Consider the following 21063-nt stretch of genomic DNA (forward strand, 5'->3'; position numbering starts at 1 on the left):
TGCCCTCACTTTTAGGGGGCTGCCACACACCCTGAGAAGCAATGGGTAGAAGATTCAACACAAGCGCAAACCTTTTCTCAGGAAGGTGGCCCTGAGCTTTCCCTAGAGGGAAAAGCAAATAGCTACCAACAGAAAGGAAACGATTGGGTCTATGTTAGTAGTCAGAAATTCTGGATTTTATGCAGTTTAGCTTAACGCAGCCAGACAGACCCGGTTTCTGTTGCCTTTGTCTGGGCAATGCCCAGTATAAATTCAATTATTTTGCAGCAACTTTTTCCTTATATTCTCCGATTTTCCCCAAAGCTGCATTCTTATTTCCAAAATGGCAACCTCCAAACTTGGAGGGGATGAGGTGAGTGGGCAACAAATACTTCCTCTAGACAGAAAAACATCTTTAGATGGATCACAAGCCATGTTTGCTAAGGCCTAAGAAGCAGTGGAATGAGAATTTCAGATGTACTTACCCTAGCTGGAGGCACTGGTAAAGTCATCTCTGCTATCCCATCACTTCCAAATAAATCCAGCACAGCAATCTTTGGGATTACCAACTGCCTGCATTTTGGTGCTGCTCTTTGCCTTGCATCTGCCCTGGAGGACAACTCTGTTATCCTGGTTTACTGGGAACTCTTCAGCCCACCACCTGGAATGTTCCTCTGTGTAGAAAGATTGGGTCCATTCGCTAAGATTTTTTCAGACAAAACAGTTCAGTATATCACAGAATCAGAATGGTCTGGGTTGGAAGGAACTGTAAAGACCAAGAAGTTCCAAATTCCCAAAAGGAGGGGAGATACCCAGAAGACAGACTTGGTTTTTTGGGGGTATGTATGAGAACACAGTAAGGATAAGGAGCTGTTTCCACACTGGGAACTGCTTCTGGCAGCACTCAGATCACAACTTGCTTCCCACTCCTCTCAGCTCTGTCAGGATGGAGAAGCAATGCACCTGAATCACAGTAAAAAGTGAGCAACTTGCTTCCCAATAAAACAAAAGGGGAAAATGTGTGCAACAGTCTTCTGAGGAAGCTGCTTTCACAAGACAGTGAAGCTTCTGAAGAGCCATTCAGGACATAAACCTTTTGATTCCAAGTACCAGTCACCGATATCCACCATTTTTACATCTGCTATAAAGAGCCTGTATTTACATCAAGCCCAAATCAGACCAGACTTCCAGTATTTTACACACAATACATGTGGGTTTTGAGCTACAGATGAAGTGAAAACATCAAACCTCACATACACAGCTAAGTGAGTTTGCTTTTGCTAGACTGGGGAATGAAATGCTGTTTTCTATGTAAGACAATTGCATTCAGTGAAAGACTTGGAGTCCCCATCACCCTCCCAGCTGTCACAGCCAATGGTAATATGGGATGGGGAATTTAGCAAATGCCTCCTAAAGCCATTTCACCTGTGTGAGGTATGAAAAAGTCTTTAATAGTGGTCTATTATTTTTTATAATTTTGAATCAAACATAGAACCCATAATCTTAGTTTAAAATATTTTTCCTGAAGATGAATAGCAAATTTGAACATATTTAGGATAAGCCTGCTGCATGCAAGAGAAGAGAGCTGCAGGAAGGGTATTTGCTTCAACTCAAGATCCCAACCCACCAAAATGCCAAAAAGGAAAATGTAGCAGTTGATAGAAATTTTATTTAACAAAAAGATCAGTTATCCAACATTTAATGGTATCAAACTCAAAAAAATATTTCACTGCACTTTCTGTAAGAACTGCATTAAAAACCAATACAAAATGTTTTCATCCAACTGAAATACCAGCTTTTAGAAAGAGCATCTCAGGAAGCTTACATCCCACATGTACAGACCAAGGAAAGCAAGAAACTAGACACAAAGCATATAATGGAAACACAACTCCCTTCCTACTCCTCTTTGACAGTGTCTCGCTATACGTATTTGTGCACTTTACATGTAGTGTACTGAGGGGAATCACACGGCCTTCCAAAAAATGTGTGTTATGGGTATTCAGTGCTAAGCAGCTCTGCTCCATTTATCGAGCTAACGGGTGACTGTCTCAAGAGCTCACATAATCTAAACAGCACTCTCAGGGCTGACTCTGTGTTGAGGGATAGGCCAGAATGTTTGCACACACAAACAGATGGGCCTATTTCTTGATTTTATCACTGTCTGTCTGTTTGTTTGCCACTGCAGACTGCTCTGCTGCTTAAGCTCTAAGCACTTACTCCTTAGTCTAGCAATTCCCAAAATAGGAGACAGAAGCCCCACACAAAATCAACTGTATCCAGTATTTATGACAGCACTTGGACTTGTAATACTAATATTTAATGTCTAACAAAACTATAAATAGGATTGCAACTGGAAAGGTTTTGGAATCACTGATGGGAACCCTGGCCAGCAAGAGACAAGGTTACTAACTCAATACAATACAGATGGAAGAAAACTTTTATTCTGTGAGGTAAAACCCCAACACATACACAGTATTGATTCTAGGCCTGTTTAATTTAATTCACAGCTTATTGAAATTTTGCAATGGCACAGCCATCGCTTGCACGTTCTGCAATTTGCAAATCAGATTTTCTGCTGGCAAATATCCATGTGAGTTTGTTCAGTTACTGGAAAGAGTGTTCAAGCCTTCTGAAAGGAACTGGGATCAACAGCTAACAACTTTTACAGGTTGTTTTCATGGGGAATATTTTGGTTCATTCTCCTGCACAAGCATTTCTGATACAGCAGGTTTTTAAAAACTCTTTTAAAAGCACTTGGTAAGTTTTCTCTCTACCATCCATCCAAGTGACCGTGTATTGTTCAATGAGAACTTCTGATCTTTAGCATAAAAACAGATCACATGGATCATGACACCACATATGGCTGTACACTCTACCTGTTTATACATCCTGCCTTGAGGCACTTAACATTTTTTTCAGATATACCTAACAGTTCCAACTGAAAATCTCTTCCTATTTTAAGAGCCTACCCACACCTCAGCACAGGCAGACCCAGGCTATCCTTCCAGAACCATGCTTGCCAAAACCCCTTCCAGTACACATGTTCAAACAGTAGGTCAGCTCAGGACTCTTCTTTTTTTCTTATCTTTACAGTTCATCGTGTTCCTCTTTGGCCTCCTGATCTTTCAACTTGAATTCTTCAGCAGTAACTTTACCATTTCCATCCCGGTCTTGATTGGTGAACATATTTTTAACAATCTTCTCAAAATCAAAACCAGGAGCTAGTTTTCCTTTGCCAGAATCAACTTGAGCTTGGATGTACTCTGAAAACTAAGCAGAGGGAAAAGAGAAGAAAACAGCTCACAATTAAATGGACATTTAAAACTGAAGAGTATGTCAAAAGTAGCATTTACTTGTCATCGACTATCCAGCATTTTACAATTTTATTAGATGTACGTAGAAGTATGCTCTTACTACCCTATAAATTTTGCCACCTAAACTGGACTAATTAGGACAGACACAGGAGGTTTAGTCACTCCAGAGAGTGTAGTTTTGCATGCCAATACATGAAGCTTACAGACATACGCCCGTATTTTACAAGAAGCAACACACAAGAGAAAAAGAATGAAACACAGAAATGAGACTTTAAATATCAGGATACCGTGAGATTTGTTAAAATAGCTTCAGGCATTATGTCTTCCACTTGACTCCTCTGTGGGGAAGGTTGTAAGGTCAGTTTTCCCTAAAGACCTTTCTCCCAGTATGTATGATGAAGCTGTTAAAGGTGATACTAAAGGTGATACAACATCTGACTGAAGTCGTACTGCTGGCTTGCCAAAACCAGAAAGACAAACACAACTTTCCCAATTACTGTTATCTCTGGTGCTACTTGTTAAATGAGCTTCAGCAATGAGAGCTATTGCTGACATTCATTTACACCTTTTAAGCCAAGCATCCTCTCGTATCTCCTTGGCTTCTCCTTCTCCTCCCCACTAGGTGACCAGAAGGATGTTGATAGCAAAAGCCACATACTACCTCATTCTCTAAACCAGTAAAAGCTCTTCTGTTCTCTGCAAGAACAGAAGTGGAGATGGAAGTAAAACAAAGAGGTGGAAGACAGTGCTAGAAAAAGGGAAAACAAGATTTTGATTTTACCCCATTAGCTTGTTAAAATCGTCAAAGGCATCTCATGCTGTTCCATAGGGCCACAATCTGCCCCTTGAGCACTGCAGGCAGCTCTACTCCAGAGAGGAAAGACACAAAACAGAATGACAGAGAAAGGTGACAAAGAAGACTTAAGAAGAGAATGAAAAAAATAGAACTCCTGAGTTAAAATGCAGAGGAAAACCTCACAGAGGTTTATATTATCAGAGATGGTGTGGCAAAGGCAAAGAGCCCTCAAGTAGGGCACCCACTGACAAGCACACAATTCACCCATGGAAGGAGCAACTGCAGGCATTGTCAGGCTCCAGAAGTGATTAGACAGTTCCTGGACATACTGCTGCAGGCTCAGATTTGGCTCAGGAATTCATCTCAAACTGCCAATTAATGGCCACTGAGAAGGTTGATACAGTGAAGGATTGTTGGATACCAACTCCGCCTCTTACACTTGTGTCCTAAGGATCTGATTCTTTCTGGTTCTATTTCTAAAGCAAAATAACCATGTTATAACTGACATGCTGCCTCCCTGTTAACTTGACAACACCATGTCAGAAGAAGAGAAGAGGAGAGACCCCCTTCTTCAACATCTGCATTGATGATGGTAAGAGAAAACATCTTGATGATAGTGGTAGGAGAAAACCACTGCAGGTGTTTTCATTGTTTCAGCTTACCTCCTCCAAAAGAACCTCTCCATCATGATTCTGGTCTATTTCTTCAAAAAGATTGGGAGAGACTTCCCCATTCCATACAAACATGTACCCTTCAGGCAAGCCAGACACCAGTTCCAGCAGTTCAATGTCGAAAACTAATACAGCACTACCAGGCACTTCTCCTTCTGTCACAAAAAAACATCAAAGATGGGTATTTGTCCTCACTTACATTAAAGGGTATATTTCCTTTTAATCTATAATTAAATTTATCTTCCCGCTCCAACAGGCACTTCTCTTCTGTGATCCCGAGCCCATCAAATCTTCCTGCTCACTTCAGGGAGGTGATCAAAACATAAAAAAAGCTTTCATAATAAAACTGCATCAATTTTTTTACTTATAAAACTAAAACTGTGGGAATAAATCAATTTTCCTTTATCTAGCAGATACACAGTGTACTCCTGTGAGATTCAACAGAGTTGCAACAACTTGGGATGTTACCTCAAAGAAACCACAGAAGGAGTTTAATTTATCCTTGAAAAAGAAAAGTCAAGGTCACCTCTAATCTTCTATTTGCAAGAGACTGCAAACAAGCAATCTCTCAGAGAGCCAGGTATATACCAAAACACTCATGCAATGTTTCAGACCATGCTTATCAAATGTAACTTGAACAATGGTAGATACCTATGACAGGTATTAAACACAGTAGACTTTTTATGTTATGAGGAAATTTTCAATTTATTATATATAACTATGCACTTTTATATAATAGATAAATTTATGTACAAAATGTTGTATATATAATACTCTTAATTTTTAATGGAAATGCACTCAGTGGAAATTCTTATCTCTTAACACAAATTAATTCTCCTTTCAGTGTGGTACATGATGCCCTACAGTCTTTACAAACTACAAACTGTTCTGGAGCTATTCAAAGACCAGAACAACTTAATGTTTCCATATACATCAGAATTTGTTGATCTTGATGACCTCCTCTTAGAGTCCTTTCCCTTAAGTCTTTTAACTTGGAAGATGAGTAACAACAACACACACAGGGACATGAAAGTTCTTGTCACTTCTGCATTGCTCTTTTTATTACTGCTGTCCCTGCCATTAAAAATTGACAAGCCTCAATGCTCTAAAGTTTCCTTAAAATGTATTGGTGTTGGGGTTTCAACAGCACCAATACACTGTTTCACATCCTACATTCAGTTCACGTAGTTTCCAATTTTGAGTTTTCTTTGAATTTCCCAACATATTAGTGCTGACCAGCCCCCTTCAGTTTTGTTTCTGAATAACATGTGGCATGTCCAAATGCGAGCACCCAGCTCCCTATCATGGAGAACAGCGTTTACATCCCTCTGCAACACCAGACTGCCTGGAGCTTTCTGTTCTGACAAAGCAACATTACTGGGGGCATGTGTTCCCTTTTGTACTGTGATGGTCTTTCTGTTGGCCACAGCAACAGCATGACTCCAAAAACAGACAGTATGTTCATTCCATTGGGGAATGGGATGGGGGGGGGGGAGTGTCTAAAATAATGAAATGAAAAATCTCTAAAAAAATCCCATTCAAGCAGCTAAGACACACTCACCTTAGGACCTAGTACACACGAAGTAACAAAACATGCATACTCATGTTTCATTTACCCAAGGGATGCTAAGTGGATGTGCACTTACCAACTCCATCTTCTCCATAACCAAGATGAGGTGGAATAACAACTGTTCGTCGTTCCCCGACACACATGTCTTGAAGGCCCATGTCCATCCCCACTACTACCTGTCCTGATCCAAGAACTATGTTGTAAGTCTTGCCAAGGCTGTGTCTAGAGAGGAAGGAAACAAGAATTAAAAAACACCCTCAACACGCAGAATTTCTGTTGTTCAAAATTACCACAAAAACTTCTAATTAGTGTCCTGTCACTGTCAAAAATTAACTTCATGGCAAATGCTCTGTTCTACCAAAAAGTTACCTGAGGTTGTTCTCGAGTTACATCCAGCACCAAACAGACATGTCCCTGCTGCTGACATGTCCTCTGGCACTAAAATTATAGGCTTCTTTAATGAAATCCAATTAGAATCATTAATCATGCCAATTACACCCCAAGGCATTTTATCTTGAAGATAGGGCTTTTGCCTTTCACATGTTTTTAACTACTGCAGTTGGACTTTTTGGCAGATGTAAAAATTCCAGATGTACATTTGACCCATATCCATCACTCCTATATGGGGATCTGGGTGCATTCCCATAGATCAGCTATCCCTTTAAATTAAATCAGTCACTGTAACGTATTTACTTAACCAAAACAGCCTGGAAGAATACTACTACTGCTGCTATTTACTCATATTAAATTTTGAATTATACCCTGCTGAGTGTGGCTCATTTCTAAAACCAGAAATTATCACAAGTTAAAAGCCCAGAAGTTAAACATGTATTGTGATTCTAAAAGCAAAGTGTGCAGTGTTAAGACTTTATTCTGTTGGTCTCCTTTCTTTGGTTATTTGTCTTGGCTGTGCCTCTGCAGGACATGCTTGTATAACAGAGTATCATTTGGAAAGAAAACAATTCAGTGGCTACGAGGTCAGCCTTAAAATTAGGAGCACATGACTCATGATCTTTGATACTCTATAAACTGCTTTGAATAAGTCTCAGTGTCGCTTGGTTCCTGCTACAAAATGGGAATTCAGCCTTCCTGTCACATAAAAGGTGTTTTGAATCCAAACACATTACTTGTATACATACTTGCCTACAGCACTGCATCATGTGCACCAATCTAAGGCAGCTTTTCAGCTCTGCAAACTATTGTGTATCCTGTGAAACCTATGAGCTGATTCCTGTGTTAACTATAACCTAGTTAAAAATAGTTTTTCCCAACTTCCCTTCCAAAAAATAAAATATTCGGACGACTTGAGCTATCCAAAAGACAAAGGGGGAAAAAAAAGCTAGCAGAAGTATTCTTGCAGCTGCAGCAAACACTGTCACAGGCTCACTTTAGTTCTACAGGAGACAGACTGGAGCAATCTCTTGCTTCCATCATAAACCCACTGTCAAGAGGCAGGAGGAAGAGGAACATTATCATCACCATCATGATCAAGCCCTCTGACAGTTTCTCCATGCTGACAACACAGCACCACAGTACAGAAGAATCAGCACCCACGTGCAGTACAGACATGACAGGTGACTATCCACTATAAACCACACACAAGACATCTTTAATAAGATCACACCAAGCAGCCCAACCAGACCTCTCTCAGAAGCACTGAATCAGCACAGAGTGAAAATCCTACTAAAAAACTGAATAAACCAGGACAGTTCATCCATAACAAGCCCTGTGTTGTCCTGGCATTACCAGTCCAGACACCTGAATTAGCCCATTTAAACAGAATGCTATGCAGACAAACTGTTTCATCACTCCACACATACTGTTTATGTTCTTCTCCAGCACACTCCCACGTCCTTTTTGTTCCCAGTTCTCTTATTATGCTATGACAGATTGCCTTTTTCTTTTCCTCCTCCTATACATCTTAGGCAGGCAGACATAAAAAGAAAAATACATTCTATATAAATACTTACTTTTTTTCTTAAAAAGTCTTTACTCCCTGACAGCTTGCTTTGCAGGCAATTCATTCTGCTTTTACAGCTGCTGGGAATATTTTCCTTACCAGATCATTCAAATACTTACGTCGAGTCTAGCAAAGTACCATCCAGGAGCGAAGCATTGTAGTGATATTTCAAGTAATCTCCCTTCTTACTTAGTACAGTGCAGTTGGAAGGTCTGTAGTTAACAGTAATGCCCACAGAATCTGAAGGGTTGTGGAAGTCAACCACGTGGATGTCAAAGACCAGCACTGCAGATCCCGGAATCTTTCCTAAATAGGAAACAACTTAGGTAAATAGAGAAAGAAACGGTACCCCAACAGGCTTATGATGACCAGGTACTGCACCCTGTAAGAATATGTATTCCTGCTGCATCTGTTACTCAGTCATTCTGTTCTTCTCACTCAGAATTAAAAGATGCAACAGAATGTAAGCTGCATCCTGTGTAGGAAAGAGAACCAGTGGGAAAGCACTAAACATGCACTCCAAAGTTCAACAGTGAAGGAAAAAATTTTTATTATTCTGAAATTGAAAATTATGCAGAAATGAAGCAATAATCACATATTTCCTGTGACCATCCTAAATAACTCATCTATCTTTGACGTACTAATTCAGTATTGATCATCAAAATTCTCATAGGAGTTCTCGTGCTTCAAAGAATGTCATTATATCTGAAAAGTTACATTTCCTTTAAATGTCCTGATAAGAGGCAACTTATTCCCTGCCTCCCCAGGATTATGTGTAATTGCACTACCAAAACTGACAGATACATCCAGACCCAGGAATGGGGTTTGTTGGTAAAGGAGTCTAATTCTCAAATCAACAGCACAGACTTTGCAGTCCCAGAAAATAGGCTTTTCTTTTAAGGCACTTATCCAAATAATATCCCAGAAGCCACCTCTTGAAACACCAGCCATAACACCATGTTGGCTAGAAGGGTTATCATATTCAACCTCTCACAGCAATCCTTTTAGGTACTAATGAGTTTTCCCAAAAGAATGTTAATTGTATGTTATACATACACAGATACTTCGTTGTTACATGCATCCACCATTTACAGAGGCGGCTTAGAAGTTCCACAAAACCTGTGGCTGTGGAAGGAATGGGGAAGAAAACAGGATGAACTCCTTCAGAATACAGAGCTTAAGACACACAGGTGGGAAGATCTCACAGTGCAGAGCTCCTGGCACCCAAGTACCAATCTGCCTGAGACAATAATTATCCAAACAAATTCCGGTCAGCAAGTACCAGTCTGTTTGAAACACCAATTATTCAAATGAGCTCAGGCTACCAATTACATGTGAGATTGTTCTGTATTCTTATTGTCCTAGCTATTGAGCTAATTAAAATAATTCTGCATATTCTGGGTGTAGTCTTGTCAGTTTTATGTCCACAAAATAACGAACTAATTCATAAACTTTTAAAATGCCAGAAAAATGAAAACAGACACAGATGGACTAAACAATAAAGAAAACCTCATTAACTATGGAAGACTTGAAAGCAAATTCAAGCTCACCTCTTCCTTCTTCTCCATATCCAAGATGAGGGGGGATTATTATTCTTCTTTTTTCACCAGTGCACACACCTAGCAAACCTTCATCCATTCCAGCAATGACGTAACCTTTCCCAACATAGGTGTCATACGTATGGTTTCGTGAATAACTATGGAAAATATTTGCATTTTAGCACTGTCAGGGGTACTCCAGAAAACATGGAATCTTGCAATAGCTCTGCAACACAGTTCTTAAACCAGTTAAGGTCAAAACACACGGTCATTAACCAGCACCAGAGAAGAACAAAGCAATCACCATGTTCCACGAATCCAGGCCACCAGGTTTCATCAGCCAGTGACACGTGTCACTTATTACCCAGTAGTGGGACCCTAGCTAGAGAACAGCTAGCAAATTTGCAAATTCATTTCTACTATATATTGAAAGAAAAATCACACTTATTTATGTATTTTAGACTAAGCACAAAACAAGTTTTGACAAGTAACTAAAAAAAAAATTAGTTTTCTTCTTTAAAATTTCCTCTGCCCTGACACTACTTTAATAAGTACTTATCAACTAGATACGGCTGACGTTCATTCTCATGAGACATCCTTCAAACTACCTCATTTCACAACCACAGCTATGCAGTTCAACTACTACAAGGAGCAGGAGGGACAAATAAATTCTTCTGGGATGCACAACGTTAAAATGAGTCACTACAACAAAGCAGTATCAACATTATCCCTCCTTCCCAAACCATGTCAACCACTTATATGTAGGTTGAAGGACCTGCTACAACACCTAATGATAGAATAAAACAAGGCTACAATGGCAATTGATGCTTATTACAAGGACATGACTGTCTTCTGCCTTTCTTCAAGGCATGTTACACAAAGGCACAGCCCAACGAAGAAAAGGTAGAAAGGTTTCAATTAATCTTTACAAGGTAGCTCTGAGAAAGAACAAGACCAGTACAAGACCAGACCCTGATATAATTCAGAGGTTTATTCAACTGCTCTAAGTCCAGAAGACAGCCTTGGCTGAGCTACCCAGGGGCAGTTCTGCAGCTGAATATTTCAGAGCAAAAAAGCAAAGGAAAATATTATTACAGCTCTGAAAACCAGCCATTCACAGTGCTTTTGGCATATTCCCCGTACTAGTAACAAATTTTCTCCTGGATAACTAACTCCAGGGTTTCCAGTAACTATTGTTAGCTGCTCTATTTCTTCATCTTTGAATTCTGCAGAAGGTCAGGATACGATGCTCTAATGAATGTGCCCTCTAACAACTGTCAGCAATCCAGAATGATGTAGAGGCTGCTGTCTACAAAGCACTTATTACTATTTATTGACAACAACCCTAATATAAGTAATACAGTTATTTTCAAAATTTGTTTAATTACTATAGACAGTACTCATTTACATCTCAAAAAAGAAAGATTCTGGGTAGGTGCATTGTGGACAAGATTTAGGCTCTTAACTTACAAGCTTTCATAAGCTGCAAATCAAGGTCTACAGCGACAGCTGCTGTTGTAGTACTAAACATTTTTCCATGAGTTTATTTCATAAAACATTTACATTGGCTCATTTTCATCTCCTTTTAGCTACTTCTGCCAGATGTTCTGAAAGCTGGAGTGGGATAGTAAAGCACTGCTCAATTAAGAGTAACAAAAGTGACAGAAAGCTACAAGGGTATTATTCATCATATGATTCTGTACACAAGGCTCATGTGCCCAGAGAGCTTTGAATTTACTGTGAAAGTAATCCCTATTCCTTTATCACAGAAACCCTCTTGTTCAATTCTGTGGTTCTATAATTCAGTCTTGAAAGACAGCAGCCTTCAAAATGCAAACAGTTTTCAAGTACAATTAACCTCAAACTAGCCACTAGTACACTGATTCACAATTTTCAGGACATAAAATGGGTATCATATTTATTTTCTCTCTCTTCAGTGGTATTACCTATTTGGCAGATAAACTCTGAAGGGCAAAGAGTCTTCAGGCTCTCATGCCCAAAGCACTCATGGCTTCACCGGGGGGTTACCGCCCCTAGATGGCGCCTGTGACACTGTCATAGTCCAAACCAGTTCTTTTTCCTCTCATAGGGAAAAGTTTTCTATGAATTTTTTAAGAAGACTCCAAGTCCACCCAAAATTTTCAAAAAGGAAGGAAAAGCAAAGAATTGTACTTGGGTACATTATGGACAAGACAGAGGAGTCCAAACTGGAAATGCAATCTGTAGAGCTGAATGGTTTGGTTACCTGGAATCAAATAATGTGCCATCCAAAAGCGTGCCATTGTAATGGTATCGGAGAAAGTCTCCTGTCTGGCTTCTCCGCTCACAAGATTCAGGCACAACCTGGTTCTCAATAACGATACCATCTTTGGGGTTATGGAGATCTAGCAAAACCACATCAAAGACGAGGGAAGCTTGGCCAGGAATCTCCTTACCTACAAGAGTGTTAGAGCAGAAAACATGGTAAGAAACAGCAGGTGTTCTAGCAGAAGCTTAAACATGTTTGTTGAAGAAAAGTAACCTACTGCCAAATATCAAGCACCTCCCCTTCTAAAATAAATTAGAATCATAGAGAATCCTGAGTTGGAACAGACCCACTAGGACCATCAAAGTCCAACTCCTGGCCCTGCACAGAACACCCCAAGAATCACACCATGTGGCTGAGAGTATTGTCCAAATGCTTCCTGAACTCTGTCAGGCTTGGTGCTGTGACTACTGCGCTGGGGAGCCTGTTCCAGTGCCCAACCACCCTCTGGGTGAGGAACCTCTTCCTAATATCCAACCTAAACCTCCCCTGACACAGCTTCAGGCCATTCCCTCAGGTCCTGTCACTGGTCACCACAGAGAAGAGATCAGTGTCTGCCCCCCTCTTCCCCTCACGAGGAAGTTGTAGGCGGCAATGAGGTCTCCCCTCAATGGTACCGTACAAAGTCAGACACTGGGACTGTCCAAGGACACTTCTCAGGTTTGAAATAAGTCTGAACCTGCGTTTCGTCCTCTGAGTTCTCCTCTTCTCCAGGTTGAACAGACCAAACGCCTCCAGCCACTCCTCATACAGCTTCCCCTCAAAGCCCTTCACCATCTTTGTTGCCCTCCTTTGGACGCTCTCTAAGAGCTTAATGTCTCTCTTACATATTGTGGTGCCCCAAACTGCACACAATATTCAAGATGAGGCTGCCCCAGTGCAGAGCAGAGCAGGACAATCCCCTCACTTGACCGGCTGGCGATGCTTTGCCTGACGGCCCCCAGGACACGGTTGACCCTCCCAGTTGCCAGGGCACATTATTCAATTTGCTCATATTTGTTCATATTTGTTCATATTCAATTTGCCATCAGCCAGGACCCCAGCTGCTCTCCAGCGTCTTGTTCACCAGTCTACCTGTACATCCAGGGCTGCCCCATCCCAGGTGCAGAATCCAGTTTAACTTCATACGGTTGGTGATTGCCCAGCCCTCTAATTTGTCTAGATCTCTCTGCAAATTTGCTTCCAGTTAGTCATTTTTTGTTTCAGTGGGTTTTTCACTCAATTCTCCAAATCAAAAATTTTACACTGCTCGTACTGTGATGGCACTGCCTCACTGAAAACAGCTGTCTCTTCAGCAACACCCATCATAGTCAACACACACCAGCTCCATCTGAGCTGCATGGTTTAGTCTACCAGTATTCCCAACACACTTCGTGGAAGTGCACAAAATAACCATTAGAATACAAATCTGGTACATCTGCTCCTCCCATCCTGTTAATATCAAAACAGACCCCATGGTGGAAGTTGAAGAAGGACAAATTGAGTATCTCAGTGAAAAACTACTTTCCCATCAATGTACAAATTACAGTGTGGGTTGCTTTGACCAAGAACCACTGAGTTAAAGATCTCAGCAAAATTTTGAAACACAACTTCACAAAGTCTTGTTATCTATGGAGATGGCTATCACAGTTAATGGCAAAGAAACCATGGAAGGCGTATGAAACCTTGTACACCACAGACACATCCATAAACATCAGAGCAGAGTAAAAATACAAGGAAGAGTCACAAACTATCCTTAACTGCCCCCTCATTTAAAATGGGGACCTCTGTGTATGATCTCCAGGCTGCTTAGTCTCACAAAAAAATTAATTTATCTTGTAGTTATTGCTAAGGCATTGGTTGCAAAAAAAACCCCAAAATTGGAATTAAAAATACCTTTTTTTTCCCCAAAAGTTTTATGCTTTCTGTGGTGGTCATTGAAAGAACTATGCAGTCACCTGTCTCCAAGTTTTTGGCTCCACTAGATATTAATCACAGATTATATTCCCCAATTGAAATACAATTTCAGCATATATATACTACAATTATATCAACAATATGTCTGTAAAGCAATTTACTGTTTAATTTTTTTAAAAATCTTGTACTTTCTAACCAATCCAATCCTGTACATGACACATTTTGAACCTCTCTTTCCACCACTTTGTTCTGTCTGTCTGAACTGAGTAATAATGCTCCCCATAAATTTAAAACATAGAAAGCTGAGTTTGTTTTAAAATACGGTTCACTTGGATTGAGAAAAAAAAAAGGAATAACTAAAGGAATAACTTTTACCATCTCCTTCTTCTCCATATGCAAGGAAAGGTGGTATTGTGATAATGCGCTTTTCTCCTACGCACATTCCCAAGAGCCCCTGGTCCATGCCAGGAATCAGCCATCCAATTCCCACATAGGTATCATAAGTTCGCATCCGATTATGGCTAAAAATGAGGGAGAAAAAAAAAAGCCCCACAACCAAATGTCAGACAGCCACAGGAAAGAACAAAATCAATCTTTAAATCCACAATGTAACTCACAACGAGCTACTCCAAAAGTACTGGTCCTTCCTTTACCGAGGGCTGGGTGGGCAGAGTTTCCCAGAGAGCTTAGCTATGTCAGGAACCTAACAGGGGCTTTGAAAAGTCACTCACAAATACAATGGTAGCTGTTATTAAAGCACCATTTTCCACTGAGCTCTGACAAAATACACACAGTACACTTAAAATCTCAGTAGGAAAGTGTTGGTAGTTTGATTTCATTACAAACTCTGCTTAGCTCATAAAACTTGTATCTAACCTGTATCGATGCTGCAGTGGTTACAGAGACTTTGACTGCAATAAACAGTAATATAAATACAGACTTTAAAATTAAAAAAAAGCATCTGTGTTCGTAATGCCCATTCAGAAATAATGTACAGTTTTGTTGGTTTTAGTCAGTACTGCTATCCTATAATCCCTGAATAAATTACTAACAGACATATGATGCTAGCTTTCATTTCCTGTGTTTCTGGGCAATGGGCATTTATTGTTACACTGGTGAAAGGGGAGCAAATGATTGTGAGATACCTATTAAGATACACCCACACAACACAGCTGCATACCTGGAATCAAATAGGGTTCCATCTAAGAATGTTCCATTGTAATGGTACCGTACAAAGTCAGACACCTGGACTGTCCGAGGACACTTCTCAGGTTTGAAATAAGTCTGAACCTGCACTTCGTCCTCTGAGTTCCAAAGATCTATCAGGAGCACATCAAAATGGAGCACAGCATTGGGGGGTATCACACCAGCTGCAAAAGCAAAACAACACATCCAGTTTTGTTTCCCTTTTTATACAGGGCATCAGTGAAAAGGAACCAAACCACGCATACCCTAAAAAGAATGATTAATGCACACCTTATTCCTTGTTATGCTTATAACTCTCTGGGCTGTTGCCACTGTTGCAGATATTTAAGGGGGGAAATCTGGCAAGGTGAACTGTTATCAAAGCTGTCCATCAAGCAAACTCATCTTGAGTTAGCACTTGTTGCCTCTCTGAGGCTGTAGAACAAAGCTGCTTTTGGCACTGATAAAAACTTGTGCAGCTCTGCAATGCCAAACCACAGTAAGTATTTAACAGTGAGGCAGATATAAATAAATAGTGAACTTTAGTGGCAAGGTTTATTTGCTGAAGGTCCTCTACAGTCAACAAATAGCTCTCCCTTCAGCATGCAGAGGGTGTCTGGAGAAATAAGCTAGGCTACAGGCTTAACAAACACCCCTGAAGGACAGGGGAGAACCTCTCCAAAATTCAGTACCTGCAATTTCTACCCTTCTCTTCTGTGATTCCATTTTCTATCTCTTCTGCTGGATCACTTACACAACCAGCTATTCATTCACTGGCTCGGGGTCGTACTTACGGACGCCTTCACTTCCGTAGGCAAGCTTGGGGGGGATTTTCACAAACCGCCGCTCATTCACGCACATGCCAACCAGAGCTTTGTCCATCCCAGCAATAAGTTGACCTTTGCCCACAAACACGTTGAATGTTGATCCCCTGTCATAGCTGAAGGGGGAAAAGCAGACAAAAGAGTTCATTTACCCCCCATTCGACTTTTTTTTTTTCCTTGAGGGAGAGAGTTTAACTCTACCTTGGTCTCCCTCTTGCCCTGTTAGCATAATTTCATCACAAGGCAGCTGCTAAGAAAAGAGGTAAATCCAAGTGCTTCCGAGACTTCAACCCAGTTCTACTTCTGTTCACTGCTCACTGTCTATCTGAAACACATTCTAGCAGTGTGCAATGTGTACTGCGGGCACCCAAAGCCCATAACTACTAACAGCTAATTTACACACTAATATTATAAGCAGTACTGGAAAATTAAGGAAGAAAAGGAAGAATCAAACGCTATTATGTGATACAAAAGGATGACTGCTCCCACAGTTTAATCTCAGCATATTGATTTTGGTGAGTAACACCACAAAAATATTGCACAAGACTGATAAGCTTTACGATGTGAGACATCACAGGTGGGGAATCTCTGTAGGAGAAAGTGAAAATATGCCTTTTTGAGTAATAGCTGTGAGGTTTGCCAATTGGTTATTTATTTATTTTCTCCTCCACATTCACAGCTCTCATTAAAGTATAGAGACACGTTTTAAACAGCACATTCACCAGATCCAGAAACAAGAGAGCTAGCTAAATGATTCTCCTCTGTGATAATACATAAAAATTCAAAAGGTAAAAGAAATGATACTTAAATTATTTACAGTTTTCCAGAGGGGATGGAGAACAGAAGCGTTACCACAGAAGAACACTAACATCAGCTTAAGTGGTTAGTTTGACCACCTTAAATCTGCACGAGGACCTCACTTTGCTATGCCTGAATTACTGCTGTTATTTAGTTTTTTGAAGTGATGTATAAACATACAACAGAAAGCAGTTCAAAGGCTTCATGTCTGTTTTTAAGATTTTACTGCTTCCATTTGCTTGAATTCCTTTTATAATTTCAAGGATTTCTGTTTTTTTTTCTTTTTTAGATAAAAATCAGACCGGGGGGGGAGTTGGAAAAAAAAAAAAAAAGGCTTGCGCCTCTTTGCCTGCTAAAATATTTTGGAAAGCAGCCACCAGCTAGATACTGCTAGGGAAATGATGTCAAACTTTCCTTCCAAGACTGTACACATCACTTCCACAACACACTGAGCCTCCTAACAGTCCCAGACCCTCAAATCTCTCAAATATTTTACTAAGCAATCTCTCTGTGTGCTCCACCTTTTTTTTTTTGTGCTCTGGCAAACATTTCCCCTAAAATAGACAACCCTCTATACTGAGCATTCACTTTCGGTTCCACAAATATTCCCACCCCCAGGAAAGGACGGGAAATATTTAAATTAGCTCCTGACAAATTCTATTACACACACAAAACCATAATTAAGATGTTAAGATTAGTTACATAACAAGTTACAAGAAACCCCCAAAAACGGTATTTTGTAGCAATTAACAAAGTCTGGCAATGTATCCGGGATGAACTTAGAATAGGAGAGCTTCTTTAATAAAAATAAATGCACAACTAAGAAAACTTTGATGTTAAGCAGACAACTGAACAAAGCAGTGATCAGACCATACAGCTTTGGAGGACTGACTTTGCAGATTCCTTAAAACTAAGCAAAATTAAATTCCATTAGTGGAATTTACCAAATTAATAGCAGATGACTAGGCAATTCAATTCAGACTTTAAAGTGCAAATTATTTTATGGCCATGGAAATCAAAATGCAAATGCTGATGCAAAAGAAAAATAATAAACAGGCATATTAGTTCATTTATGTGACACAGTCATGATTAGAACAACTTTATCAACAGCCTTTTAACACAAAGAGCAGTATTATTACCTTCTGTTTGGAAATACAGAAAACTAATTTTAAAACTCAAGAACACTTACAACAGCTGAAGAACAAAATAAAACTGCCCTTAGTTCGACATCTAGAGTATTTTCTAGACTGTATAGTAGTGTTTGATTGAATTAATGCTGGTAAGCACGTTCATAAATTTAAAAAAAAAAAGCAAACAAATGAACAGAAATAGGAAAATGGGCTTTCTAATAGGCTAACTTTTGTATAAATTGACTGAATCTCCTTAACTTGTATGCAGGGAACAGTAAAGATTTTACAACAAACACTCCAAAATATTTCTTCCATTAACCAACAGGACATAAAATCCTCCTACTTTTCCACTGTCTTAACATGATAAACCACTGTCATTACTCTTAAAAAAGACCATAGTTAGTGAATAATGAAAGTGTACATCAGCATAAGCTGTCATCCAGAAAAAAATCCTGTGCTGAACAAACCTGATGTTTTGCACCCTTTTGAAATTAAGATGGACATAAAAATATTCAAGTTACACTACACCATCATCATTACTACTTATTTACTGATATTTAGAGGACACAAAGAGACAATTATCGTACAGTTCTGCACAGAACTGCCCCAAATAATTCAGAACCAAATGACAAGGAATTTGGAGCTAAAAGGAGAGCCAGCACCTGGGTAGCCCCTCCAGGTGCTCTGCCTCAATGCACAAGTTTGCTGGTACAGCTCAGGGTGTAAGCCTCAGTATGTATCTGCAGCAATTAGAAACAAACTTCTGAACACGTGGCCAGTTTCCCAATTGTCACATATTTGTAAAATGAGCCACAAGGATGCTGCCTTTCTGTGTCCTCACATCTGCAGCTAAGGCTTATTTTCCAGGCCTGTCAGTTGCCAATGAATTCACTGCCCTTGCTGTGCCTTTTCACTGCGACTGCACCAACACCAGCTGAACCACCAGGTACCACATCCCACATTTTATCCAGAGAAGTGCTGGTGAAACGGCACTACTGGCATACTACATAAAGTCAGCTTCAGAGGAAGGACTGAGCTTACTTTGAAGGATAGTTATTTCCCTAAGGCTGTAGATTTTCCTTGAAGCACAAGGCAGATTACCAGGATTACTGAAAATACATTTTGCTTTATTTTTCTGAGTAATACTTTGATCAGTGGCAATGAATGAAGCAAGAAAAAACAAATAAGCTGTCAGCAGCATCAACATCCTTCACAATCTCCTGATCCCACTATTTAGGCTTCTTGATGCTAAAATAACAGCAGGAAAGCGGCCAGGCACTTCACTGTACATAGGTCACATTTACTCAAGGGGAACTCATCCAAAAAATTCTATGTAAGTACAGCCTGTTAATTCTCACATTTCTGGCAAGTATAATGATTCAGAAACACCTGAGTTCGAGTAGGTTTGAGCCTGGAGAAGACATAGGAAATGTACAGAAAGAAATGGGCAGGAAATCACTAAATACTGTGAGAGACTGCAATACCGCATACGCTCCTGTTTACCAGGCTAAGGCTAACAGAATAACCTTATAGTCTTCTCTCTTGGAGCACAAAGCTCCCACTCAGTGCCTTGGAGAAGCAGCTGGAAGAACGTGGTGGGGATCCATAAGGGCAAACTACAGCGAACTGGACCCAGCCCTCTGCCCTTTCTCGTTTCAAAGACATCTTCCCATGGTGGTGTGTGTGTCCCGCGTTCCCGCTGTACAACACTGCCCATCCTGCCGCTGACAGAATGGTCACACCAAAAGGACCCACGGGGCATAGCTGGGAAAAAGCAGCGGGACGTGAACGGAACCTCAACCGCAGCCTCCGCCTGGCGCCACAACCTCTGCACATCCGCAAGAAACACTCTCGTGGGACCAGGACCTCCCTCTCCCCCCGAAGCGCACCCTCACACCAACCAAACCCCGAGGGGGCTGTCCCCCGCGGCGGGCTCATGCCAGACCTGGAGTCGAAGCGGGTGCCGTCGGGGAAGGCGCCGAGGTAGTGGTAGCGCACGAAGTCGCCGGGGCGCACGGCCCGCGGGCAGCTCTCGGGCACGAAGCGCCGCTCGACGCCGAGCTCGGTGCCGTCCGGAGGGCTTTCGGCGGCGGGCACCGGCGGCGCCTGGCACGCCGCCCAGCTCTCCAGCAGCGCCGGCAGCAGCAGCAGCAGCGACCCGCAGCCGGGGCCCCGCCGCCGGGCCGCCGGCCCCGCCATGGAGAGCAGCGAGCGGGGCAGCCGCGGGGCGCACCAGGCGGCGAGGGGAGGGAGAGAGGATGGAGGGAAGGGGGGGAAACAGGGAAGAGAGGGAAAACGGGCAGGGAGGGAGGGAAGGAAGGAAGGGAAACCGCCCGCCCCGGCCCGCCCGCTCCTCCTCCCGCCGCTGCAAACTTGCAAACGTGGATGAAGCGCTCCCACCGGGACGGGGGAGGAGCAGCCTGGGCGCCGACTCCCCCCGCCCGGCGCGGGGCTGCGCAGTTCGGAGCGCGGCGGAGCAGCGCCCGCACCGCCGCCCCCGCGGCCGCCCCCCTCCCCTCCCGGGGCCGGCGGTGCGACGTGGCGCTGCCCCCGACCGCCCCCGCTCCTTCGCTCCCGGGTGTGGCACGGGACACGGGCGGACCCCGAAAGCCCTAAACACTCCCCCGCCATTTCCCGCGGATTCCCCGAAGCTCTTGGGAGCGGTGCTGGTCGCCCTGGGAGGGACTGAAGGCACGGCGACTGACCCGACCCCGCATCACGGCTTTTTGTCACTCTGCTTGCACACGTAGTCCATGCACGACTTCGAGTATTTGCAGGTTTTAAGTCCCAGCGTAAATATTCCACTATAGATCAAAAACCTCAAAAATACGAGGTTGTGTTGGCTAATTATGCTTGACATACACCAGTGCTGTCACAGGGATTTGCAGCTCCCTGTCAGGGAAACTTTGCAAATGACATAGAGAAAAATCATAGAATCACAGAATTGTTTGAATTGGAAGAGATCATCTAGTTCCAACCTCCCTGCCAAGGGCAGGGACACTTTCCACTAGACCAGGTTGCTCAGAGCCCCATCCAACCTGGCCTCGAGCACTCCCAGGGATAGGGCATCCACAACTCTCAGCAACCTGTGCCAGTG

General features: G+C 41.9%; 1 protein-coding gene across 2 annotated transcripts; it reads right to left on the bottom strand.

Annotated features, from left to right (window-relative positions):
- Positions 1-2871: 2871 nt before the first annotated feature.
- On the bottom strand, positions 2872-20342 carry FKBP9 (FKBP prolyl isomerase 9). Of its 2 annotated transcripts, XM_051789163.1 has the most exons (11): positions 19912-20342; positions 16009-16154; positions 15210-15399; positions 14405-14550; positions 12074-12263; positions 9841-9986; positions 8410-8596; positions 6407-6552; positions 4752-4915; positions 4075-4157; positions 3175-3249 (listed from the first exon to the last, which is right to left on the bottom strand). In XM_051789163.1, the coding sequence occupies exons 1-10, from the start codon at positions 20163-20165 to the stop codon at positions 4107-4109; spliced, it is 1620 nt and encodes a 539-aa protein (XP_051645123.1). In that variant the 5' UTR covers positions 20166-20342; the 3' UTR covers positions 3175-3249; positions 4075-4106. The 2 variants fall into 2 exon arrangements, with proteins under 2 accessions (XP_051645122.1, XP_051645123.1); XM_051789162.1 differs by lacking the exon at positions 4075-4157 and having other exon boundaries at positions 2872-3249; positions 19912-20335.
- Between the last annotated feature and the right edge of the window lie 721 nt (positions 20343-21063).

Source organism: Manacus candei, unplaced genomic scaffold (assembly GCF_025592945.1).
Source record: "Manacus candei isolate 608988 ecotype Guabito, Panama unplaced genomic scaffold, ASM2559294v1 h1tg000026l, whole genome shotgun sequence".
In the NCBI taxonomy this organism is placed as follows: Eukaryota; Metazoa; Chordata; class Aves; order Passeriformes; family Pipridae; genus Manacus; species Manacus candei.

What these genes read in the sequence shown, in the direction of transcription:
- FKBP9 (XM_051789162.1), bottom strand. Translation starts at nt 20,165, where the DNA reads ATGGCGGGGCCGGCGGCCCGGCGGCGGGGCCCCGGCTGCGGGTCGCTG. An exon ending in CTACGGAAGTGAAGGCGTCC is followed by an intron (nt 15,400 to 16,008) that starts GTAAGTACGACC and finishes TTGCTTTTGCAG; the next exon opens with CTGGTGTGATACCCCCCAAT. An exon ending in GGTACTTTGCTAGACTCGAC is followed by an intron (nt 6,553 to 8,409) that starts GTAAGTATTTGA and finishes CTTCCTCTCTAG; the next exon opens with ACACAGCCTTGGCAAGACTT.